The following is an 11,126-nucleotide window of genomic DNA, read 5'->3' as shown; positions in this document are numbered from 1 at the left end:
AAACTGTGTTTACAATTCAGGCAGGTATTTCCAGCTGGGTCAGGCCAGCGTTTTTTTTTTTTTCAAATGCACAACAATCCTGGAGTCAGCAGACTGGCAGATGATAAAAGTGGAATGTGAAACATCACACTGCGTCTATAAATATATGGCTCTGCTTAGTAATGTCTCTGTTTCCATCTCAGGACCGCGGTTCAAGGCCGCCGGTGTCGAGTCGAGCTTGGCGGTGAATGATGACTTTTTGACATTTGAGAGACGCCGGGTCCGGCTGTTTGCTCTGTCACGGAGGGCCGCTCATGATTTCACCAAAGAGGATGTGGTCTAACAGTCCCTACATTCATGGCAGCTTGATCTAAATATGTTGAATATATTATATTAGAAAATACAGAAGTGAAAATGATAATTTTTCGTCTTTCTGTGCGCCTAACTATATCAGCGCACATAAACCACTCCCACCCTTTAAATAGCCGGATGAAATGCAAGCGAAGTGGGTGCCAACACAGCAGAGTGGACGGTGCACTTGTCATGCAGCCGCCTGGGCCTGAGCCCCTCCCATCATCCCTCAAGCCTTTCTTGTTGGAAGTCCCCGATGACCTTCCTTCCCTCCTTCAAGCGCGGCCCGGTGTTTACATTCCTGCTCCGAGTCGAGCAGCACTTGAAAAATAATAAAGTTTTAATAATACAGGAGAGTGGCGTTACACAATACAGAGGAGCCTTTGTGCGCGTTCGTTCGTGATTACGCAACACGATCTGTTTTTCTATTCATGGTTCACAACCACGTTACTGTTTCTGTCCAACGGCTTTTCTTTCTGCGAGCAAAGATCAGTGACCGAACAAGAGCTCAAACGTCACCGTGGGGTTTGGTCCGTGTCATGCTGCTATCTGGGCGGTGATACTCACCAGGATCGCTTTGTGGCTTTGGTGCTGGTCACATTCCAAGATCAAAAAAATTCTAACAATGTGAAAAATCGGGAATATTTTTAAGGCAATCGCTCTATAAAATCTTTGAGAATCTCAGGCTCTCCTCCACCCCGGCCACGAATGAGTCGAAATCCCAAGGGAGCCGATCCCAGCTACTTGGGGTGACACCTGCGGACAATTTAGAGTCATGCTTCTGTTGCCACTATGACTGTAGTTCCTCCACCGGGCTCTGTACCGTCCTAGGAACAGACAACCGTAAATTCCAGACTATAAGCAGCTACCCTTTTCTCACGGTCTGAACAGCTAATATATGGATTTGTACTGGCAAAAGAGCATATTGTGTCTTGTCAAAATATAATATCAAAATGACAAAAGGACCAGAGTTGAGAAGCAGCAGCTGAGACCAGCTGTGGTGGCTGAGCTTCCGACACTCAGAGAAAAACAGCGCATTTTGAGCGCTTTATTATCAATAAAAGATGCAAGGAGTTCATGATTCAAGGTCAGAACAAGGCCCAATTTGTTTCATGAGTCCGTCTCGACACTGGACCCCATTTTCAAAACTAGTTTCGAAATGATCCTCGTATTTTGAAGTCAGGAGAACGAACATCACTGACTGTCCATTTTCCTCCTTAAATTTCATGGGTGTGGCTTACATTCCGGCGCCGTCTATAGTCTGGAATTTGAAATTTTATTTCTGTACCACTAACTGATGACCGTACTTTCCTCACGGTAGATAATCGTCACTATTTTGGACGCACCTCTCCTCTAAAAAACGATTAATTCTCCTGCTGAATGACACACCTCCCAATCACAAATCAGATGAGAACATTGCGAGAGCAGCAGTTTCCCCTTTAATCATTCACAAATATCAACTTACCAAAATGTTAAGTGCTTTCCATTTCATCAATATAGACACCGTCCTCTCTACAATATATTAGGACCAAAATAAGTCGCATCATTAATACAAAATATCTATAAACCTTCATACATTTTCAGGTTACATGTTTGGTACATCACCGGGGTCCAAGCAACGGAAGGTTGAAAAGGTCGTACGTGTATTGACTTTAAAAGAGGAACGAAACTCAGCTCGACTCTGGTAGGCGTCATTCGCCAAGACAGAAAAATCGGCTGCATGGGGAAGAAAATGTAGCAGTTTCCCACAATCCTTTGTGTCTGACAATGTAGGGCATTAGTTCCGCCCCAGTTAGGCAGAAAAATATAGCTGATTTATCATGAGCTCACCTGACACAGTTGAAGACATTCTACATTTCACTTATTTCATCATGTATTATTATTATTGTTATTACAATTAATGAACTAGCTAGTTTGCTAATAGCAAAGCTGCATCCCCAATGACTGACCTGGTTGTTTCTCAATAGGTAGTTACGGTGGAGGATTGGTGAAGCACCTTGTAACATCCAGTTCACGACTGGCAACATGAAGGACGTTGACTGGTGAGACAGGAAAGACCTGCTTGGACCCTCATTCAGATTTTTTTTTTTTTTAAGTGGGTACATCCACTCGAACGCAAGTCCTCGAGGGCACGTTCTTGGCGTTTCAGTATAAAACGTACGAAACTGTTGATAAATTATAAATTTCCATATATACAGGCTCTTATTGTTTACATTTTCACATATTTACAGATCACGACTCAGACGTATTCCTTGAAGGTGACGGTGAGACTGTTCGTGGTGATGTCGGTGATGATGATATTTCCCATGAAAGGGTCCAGTTTCTTGACCTTCAGGGTTTTTTTCGTTGGTTCCGTGACGGTGGGTTGATCCTTGACGACGGGCTCAGGCTGGGGCTCCTTCTCAGGCGGCCTCTTCGGGCAGCTGAGATCCATCGGCTCCTCTTGGCAGGTGGATTCCGGGGCACCGTGGGAGGCTGCACAGTGAAGGTCCATGGGTTTGTCCTGAGGTGGAGGAGCACTCCTGGAAGTCAGAAAAGCTTTGGAGGCGCCCTGGTCCTCCGCGGGAACGGAGAGTTTACGCTTTGAGGGGTAGGACGGAATCCTGATGTGGTGGATGGCCGTCGGAGTGAGGATGTTGTTTTCCACAGTCCAAGATGTCGGCGGGGAGCTCGCGGTCAACTGCAGGGGAAGATCGTCGGGTAAATCGGCCTGGCCCCGCGCGACCTCGGTGTTGTACTCCTCTGCGGTGCTTGGAGAAGGTTTGGAGAAGTGTTTCGGGGAGCACTTCATGGGATGCTCCGCCGCGGTGGGGGAGCTGCTGTTACACATCTGCTTGTGTATTCCATTGTCCAACGGCTCCCCGAGCTTGTGGGCCGAGCTTGCTTCGGACTGCTTGGCGCTCGGCGATTTCTCCTCGCTGGACGATTCCCCGTGCTTGTGCTTCGTCCCGTGAACCTTGCTGTCCATGTACTTGCTCATGACGATTACGATCCGCCCGTTCTTGTTTTTATTCTTGATGATCTTCATCTTGCCGCTCACGGAGCTCGGAAGAGCCGCATCCTTGGGATTGGGTTTGAGAGCTTGCTCGCTCTCGGGCTCCTTCACGGAGGGCTTTCTTGGTTCCACTGCCAGCTCTTTCACTTTGCTTAAACACCCCGTGTCTTTGTCCCGAACCCACTTCTGCTGAAGAGCCAAAGGCAAGTTCCAGCCCGGATTGGTGGGTTTCGCTGCCGGCTCCTGCACTTTGATGACCTCTCTCAGCCTCGACGCCTGAGAGTCGTACATATTTGGGTCAGGCTCGTAGTGGTGGTGCTTCTTGCTGTCGAGCTGGTAGACCAACTTCTTCTTGCTGTTGCTCAGCGGGTCGGCAGGCACTTCCTGGCTGCTGGGCTGGTACTGATGGTGCTTCTTGCTGTTCAGCTCGTACTGTTGGGGTTGAGTGCGCTGGCCTTGAACTGAATCCGACTTGGGGCTGTCCTCGGTGTCATGAGACGTCTCTTCAAAGCTAGCAGGAACGCTTGACCTCCGTGCGAACGAGGGAACCTAAAAACAAGAAAGGGACAATCACAAATCTTGCTAAATCAGCAACAGTCATTATCGGCCAGTATCGGCCGTCTAATCTAATCACTCTGTTTTGTTCATAGGAAATGACACACCGTCGTCTCCGCTGAGCCAGTACTCTTCAGAAAAAAAAGACTTTTAACAGCTCATTTGTCATCTCTTCTAAGAAAATCTAATTAGGACAGCCTCTCTTGTCCCCCGCCTTCTCCTCCACTCCCCCGGTCAGGCCGACTTTCCCCGGCTGTCACAGGGGCATTGCTGCGGAACGCTCAAGACGCTTCAGCTGTGACCCGGGGTCAGGGAAGTGCCACCAGACATGTCACGCTTCAGCCCTGATTCTTGGTCACATGTGACTCCAAGTGGAGCGCTGGATTTAACTGCAATCGGATGAATCACATGACCAAAAAAGAGATCAGATAAACCTACTACCGGCACAGCAACAAGTCCCATAACGCACTGCAACAACTGAAGCAGACACAACAATCTTTGTATAAGGAACATGAAATTCACTGACTGATAGCCGTATTTTTGGTTTCTGTGACTGACACCTGAGAGCTGAGGGAAAACAACACACACATAGATCGAGGGCAGTAAAGCAGTCAGGCAAAAACTCATTTCCATATTGGAGGAGCAAATACTTCATCAGAACAGTAGATTCAAAGATGCAGTTGAACTGTTATTAGCTGTAGCAACAATTGTGATGAGTGAAAAAAACATATAGGGCACTCGGGTCATATGACTGAGCATGTTCCCTTTTCACCACACACACACAGGTCAGCTTGACACAAACATACAAGATGGTGGTTTAAACATGATGGAAGCAGAAGTTTAATTGTTTGTGACACATGAAGACACTGAGGAGCAGACCCATGGATTGAAGTCTGACCAGGGTTGAGGCAATGAGTCAGTGCTGCAAAACAAAAGGTAGATCTAGGACGAGTTTGAAATCTGCTTTACACCTGGCACACTTGGTCCACAGACCACATCTGGGACCTGCTTTAATCTATATGGCCTATGACACAGTTTAATGATGTATGTTGATGACTCATGTGGAGAAGTTGGGAGACAAAGTCATGGAGCCCAGATGGAGGAGAGAAGCCGGTTTAGGAAGGACAATGTTGCAGATGGTGAAAGGAGAGGAGGAAGGCGACCAGGGAGGCTCATGGATGGAAGAGAAGAGGAGGATGAGTGAGGCTTGCTGAGAGAAGCTCTATGGCAGGGGAGAGGTGCTCCTCTCAGCAGTTCATGCTCCAATAACAAGTGAAATAAAGAGCCATTAGAAAAGTCCCAAAACAAACTATGAAAATCCAGTTTGACCAGAGTTTTTTGTTATGCAACGACAGCTGGAAATAGTCATGTAAAGCTGTTTCATTCATGCAAGATATTTCAGTGTATCCATTGCTCAAATAAGCGTTGACTTGACGTCAAAGCCAAATCTAGCTCATGTGTATAGGTTGATATAACAAAAAGTAAGAGACAGACTCTCCTGCTGGTGTCAAACTCAAGGCCTGTGGGCCAACTCCGGCCCTCCAAGACGTTTATAATTTAACAAGCACCGAAACAGCGGCAGTTAATGAGGTGATATCACACTCTTGCTATAAGGGGTTTGATAAGTACAAATTTCATCCAGCCAGACTAAGGCTGTGTCCCATTTCTCACTCTAACACTCGTTTTTGACCGTGCGCGTTCACGTGTAAGTGTATTGTGTCCCAATACCGAGGCCACTCACTGTTCACCATTGGGATTGATCCCTTCAAAGCGAGGGGGCGCCGTAGCTGAGAAGTGGGAATATGAAGTGTGGATAGATTTCCAGGATACCAAAGTACTTTATTTCAAAACAATGTTGGACAGGACAACAGGGACATGTTAGTAGCGGGGACTACTCTTCACTTTGTTGACTTTCTCTGGTATCACATGCTAGCGAGCCAAATGGTCGACCGTGTCCGACATCATGAACAATACAACATGTATGTACGACAGTATGTTTTTATTTCTGCTGAACAAACAACAGTGGGCTAGCATCCAGGCTAACGTTAGCATCCTCATACCTCTAACAGATCTATCACCGCAACATAGTAGCGAAGCCGACTTGGGCTCCGCCCATTTCTTCATCATTAGTTCACCAAACCAAGTGAGATGATCAGCGCCGACGCAAGAGGTTGCAAAAACGTTGGAGCTGACATTTCCAAAACCTCTCCAACACTGGCTATGCAGGAAACAAAACACAGCACGGCAGCCAATGACATGCTGTCTTTACGTGTGACGTCACCAAGTGTTGCCTCAATTCTTAGGGACGTCAATCTCTTCGCCTTGTCATTGGGGGCACTTCATCGTGGTGGGCACTCAAAACCAAGTGCTAGTGTTAAGTGCTAGCGATAGGGGGAGAAATGGGACACAGCCTAGGACTTATCACTGGGAAACAGACAAATAGACAACTGCTCACGCACGCACGCACGCACACACGCAGGCACGCACACACACACACACACACATCCAATTCACCTCTTTAGACTGTGGGAGGAAAGCAGAGTGCTCAAAACACTCCCCACCAAAGTCGTCTAAAACCAATAAACATGTCGCAATAATCACAAACAGTGTTATGACGTCCTTCTGTTTGATGAGAAAGCAATGATGACAATTACCTGAAGTAATAGATGTTTGGGTTTCGGTCCCCGTTTGCGATATCCCATCATCTGCTCCTGTCTCTCCCTGCGAGAGAAGAGAAAAGATAATTACAGCCCACTGCAGCATATTTAACTCGTAGCCAAACAATGTCTCCGCAGACATCAGTAATGTCATCACATCGCCTGGAAAATGACAGGTTGGGAGCGTCGCTCCTCTGCTCTCCCTGAGTCAAGGTCGAAAGTGGGATTTGGGTTTGGAGGACGGCGGATATCTGGCACGTGACCCGCCGCGGAGGCTGGATTTGCATAGCTCTCCATGGTGATTACCCCATTCCATATTCTCATTATGCAGGAGAAATTCAATTAGCGATACGCTGGAAGAGTCGACCCATGTCATTGAAACATCCTCCTCTCCGCAGCACGTCCGTCTTTTTCCTAATTCCTCCCATTCTATCTGTCATTTACATTCCCGCCGTGCGCCTTCCATTCCAGACTTTTAATTAGCTCCGCCGTTCCATAGTTCATTTTACACCACGAATTGGTTCATCGTCTATTCAATATTTGTCCAGAACTGCTATGACAGAAACTCCAACAGCCATGACTCAGCACTCTGTTTGCCTCCTCAGTGTGTTCCCTTCTTTAGCAGCGGCTCATAAACCCTGTTTATTTTTCACTTCTTTCAGAGAAGATGTGTCAATATTTGCACCTCATAACCAGAAATAAAACTAAATGGAGTGAAAATAAACAGAATGGCAGGACAGAACCTGCGTTAGCATGTGGCTAACACTGCTAGACAATGTTTACCTGAGCTGCTTCGCTACATTTGACGTAGCTTCAACGAAATGCTTCGAATTCTTTTGGCACTAACAAAGTTTTAGAACTAAACAGTGAAAAGTAGCCATTGGTCAAATACTTTGATATTTCCAAGACTAAAGTAGGACATAAACGTTCTTCTACCAATATAATGAAATTAAAGATCTATTTATCAACGTTTAAAGGTGACTTTAACTCATAGCCCTGTGAACGTCTCAAGCAAATCGCTTAGCAAACAACGTTCTCCAAAACAGCCGGAGAAAAATGTTTGATTTCCAACTGCATCTAAAGAGTGAACCCCGATTCACAGAAGATCTGGCAATTACAGCCTCCCCTGAGGGATCCCCTCCCCCACCCTCTGGGAGCCGGGAGGAATCCACACGCAGCAGAGAGGCAGCCCTCCATGACCATCAGTCCCGAGCCAGACGCACACATGGAAGCGGGCTGCGGGGAATTTGAGAGGGGTACAATGAAACGCGAGAGTCAATTAGCCTTTTCAAAATGCAAATTCCATCCCTCCGCCATGGTGTCTTCGCCGGGTCCCACCAAAGGCCCGCTGGCCTACAGGGAGCTGCTCTCATAGGCCTCGCCGGCCCCACAGACCTGACATTGTTGCCCAAGTGACAGGTCCATTTGTATTCATTGACACTCAGCGGCATCTTAGGATCACTTGGTCTGTCACGGAGGAGGAAGTAAAGACCTGCTGCGATGCTGACTGTTGAGAGAACCCCGCGCTGCTGGCCCTCACTGGACGGACACTTTATCTACCTCTACACGGCACCTAACTAGTACTACACTCGCTCTACTGAAGAACTATCACAGGAGGTCCTTCGTAAAATGAACCACCATCTCGATGGAAGAGCAACAACCTCCAGAACGAAAGCGTCAGGTTTGAGTTTAGAAACAAGGCACTTCCTAAATGTGTATCCAATGTTGACAGGTCATGTGACCGGGGATCCCTGCACTGATGATGTTCTTCTATAGTTGTACAGTATGTCTGGTCTAAAGTTAGACTGAAACCCCAAAATCCGCACGAGTGACCGACATCTTCACACACCCAAACAGAACTATACATTTTCGAAGCTACAAACACACCCAACCAAGCTGAAACCACACATTAAAGCCAAACCTACACAGGTTCAGGTGCGCATACTGAAATACACACCAGCACAAACATACAAACCCAAACACCCACACATTTCCACCAAGCACAAACTCAATGGGGGAGGACGGGCAAACGCTAAAGCAAGGACTCATGCCATGGCTTTCCTGCACATGTGCAAGCACTGAAGCGCACACATGCAGCAGAACACAGATTAATATAAAAGGACAATACAAAGGGATGAAAAACTAACACAAAAAACATTAAAGGACACACAAAAACAGTCGCCAACCTATGCTACTGTATATTCACACACCAAAATACACTGAAGCACCAGAAACAGATTCATAACACGTTCAACCACATCAAAGCTGCAACAACTAGTCGTCATAGTGAACTATAATCTGATATCAATTTAATCAACTCGTAGAGACGTCGTCAACTTCTTAGTGCAGAGGAGAAATAGCTGAGGTCATGTGACCATTATGACCCAAAAGTATAAGACCATTTCTCAAAGGAAACATCAAAGGACGCATAACTTTCACACCACATTTTGAGCACTCAAAATTCAAATGTTTCAAAACGACATTTAACACTGCACAAGCCTCAGCATCACTGAACAGACATTTCATATTTACATTAATTTATCTATTTATGATGCTACAATCATGTCAGCATGTTCATCCACCTGTATGCTGACTAGTCGTGACGGTAGTTGGTGACTAGTTGACTCCAAAAATAGTCGTTAGTTGACATAAACACAGCACAGATGGGCAGACACACCAGAATACAGTAATGTAATCGAACTAAAACACACACTAAAACATGCAAAAGGACAAGCAATGTACACACAACAACACAAGCCTGAGGAACAAATTCAAAACACATCACTCACTTACACACTCAGTACCGCACACCATAACAAACACACACAAAGCATCTGCATAGCATAACACACACGAGTAACACACAGCAAAACACAAAAATGACTGTCCAGAATAGCATGACACCAAATGACACACATGCAGTCAAGCTTGAACGACAAACTCACAGTGCAACACAACTGTATTAAACCTATTAAGAAATCGCACATAACAATGCTAAGGCACCAACAACAGCACACACCATAGCAATAACATACACTTCTGTGGCTATTTCAGTCACTCAAACCCATGTTTTTCAAAGAGAAGTGAAGATGAGGTGTTGGGGTCCTCAAGTGAACCCCTCACTAGCGTCGACCTTGCAGGGATGTCAAGGGTCAGTGGTGAACCGTAGCCTCACACCCAGCCAGGACTTCCAACCCGACTAAGTAGGTCATCACTGGTTCTCAGCAGGTCTAGCTGCTGGTTCCATTTTGCATAAGTTCAAGCGGCTCACGGGAAGACAAGCGGAGCGCCCCTCCTCCCGTGCCCATATATGGACGCGAGTCCACAGTCCAGCGCTCACCTGTGTTGAAACGCGACCAACAGACGCGGGTCAAGGATGTTCTCCTCGGGCTCCCATGTGTTGTACCTGCAAACAAGCAAGTGTCAGCCGAGTCACGCGTGCACACACACACACACACAGCGCCACCTCCCCACGGTCCACGCCGACATTCGCGTCAGCGGGTGGAAGAACTGGGCGCGCGGAATCGAGCACCGGGGGAGAATCTCCAAAAATATTCCAACAGTCGGCCATTTTAGCACCAGTGTCTGGTAAATTCGCTGGCAGAGCAGAAATAATTAAATGGGGATTACATGGCTGAGCCCCCCCTTCTCCCCCCCCTCGCATAAATTAGTGGAGGCATGACACACACACACACATATATATGTATGTATATTGCACACTTACTTCGGGGACCATCCTCGCCACTTGACCAGGTACTCCACTCTGCCCTGCGGTCAAACACAGCGTGAATATTCGCTGTCACATTCCTGCAGGACAAGCTAGGGTTTACCTTGCGTATGCGCTTTTTCTCGATGCCCTCCACCGCAAAGACGCGTTCTCCGGCGGCGGGGAGCTCCATTCTCACCGAGATCCGATCGCAGGCGACGAGGAAGCGGGTCCGTCTGCGACGCTCCGTCGGTGTGTGGCGGAGCGCGCTCGGTAGATTTCCAGCGGTTATATCCACAAACTGTTTTCCCTCCTCTCGTCTCTCCCTCGCTTCACTTCCACGGTCCTGGCAGTGAGCGCGTCCACGGTCGTGCGAGCAGCTTCAGCTCCTGCCTTCTGTCTGACGTAAGCAGGGGTAGGGGGGGTGAAGGGGAGGGGGACGTCGCCGCGGGGTTTGGGTCTGTCCCGGGCGGACCGGACCGCAGGTAAATCACGACCTCAAATAACTGATCAGAACTTGTGATCAGAATATGCGCTTTTATTCTAAAATAAAGCATCTTTGAAAAGATAACCGACACAAACACACCCCTCTTTAACGCCTCTGTTTACTATATTTAATTCCTCTATTATTAAAAAAGATCCTGTTGTTTATCTAAAACTACATTTGCGTCTGAATATTAACTCACATAGCCACTTTTTAAATAATTTATTTTATAGCCCAGGCAGTACTGCAACAATTACATGTATGTTGTTTTCTCAAAATACACTTTGACACTCCACTTTGGGGAGACTGTATCATGGATATGGGAGTATTTACGCCTTTGTCTGCCATAAAAAAAGACATTTAACTTCTCAATTTCCACACGTGATTTTCCAGATTTTA

At 46.9% G+C, this 11,126-nt stretch overlaps 1 protein-coding gene across 1 annotated transcript; it reads right to left on the bottom strand.

Moving 5' to 3' along the window:
- Positions 1 to 1,746: 1,746 nt before the first annotated feature.
- Positions 1,747 to 10,634, bottom strand: cbx4 (chromobox homolog 4 (Pc class homolog, Drosophila)). The gene is made up of 5 exons (XM_053852634.1): positions 10,368 to 10,634; positions 10,262 to 10,305; positions 9,878 to 9,943; positions 6,535 to 6,601; positions 1,747 to 3,874 (listed from the first exon to the last, which is right to left on the bottom strand). Exons 1-5 carry the CDS (start codon positions 10,434 to 10,436, stop codon positions 2,570 to 2,572), a joined length of 1,551 nt encoding a protein of 516 aa, XP_053708609.1. The 5' UTR covers positions 10,437 to 10,634; the 3' UTR covers positions 1,747 to 2,569.
- Between the last annotated feature and the right edge of the window lie 492 nt (positions 10,635 to 11,126).

This window comes from Synchiropus splendidus, chromosome 19 (assembly GCF_027744825.2).
Source record: "Synchiropus splendidus isolate RoL2022-P1 chromosome 19, RoL_Sspl_1.0, whole genome shotgun sequence".
Taxonomy (NCBI): Eukaryota; Metazoa; Chordata; class Actinopteri; order Syngnathiformes; family Callionymidae; genus Synchiropus; species Synchiropus splendidus.
Note: the sequence above shows the minus strand (reverse complement) of the source record. Positions and strands in the feature narration are given on the sequence as shown.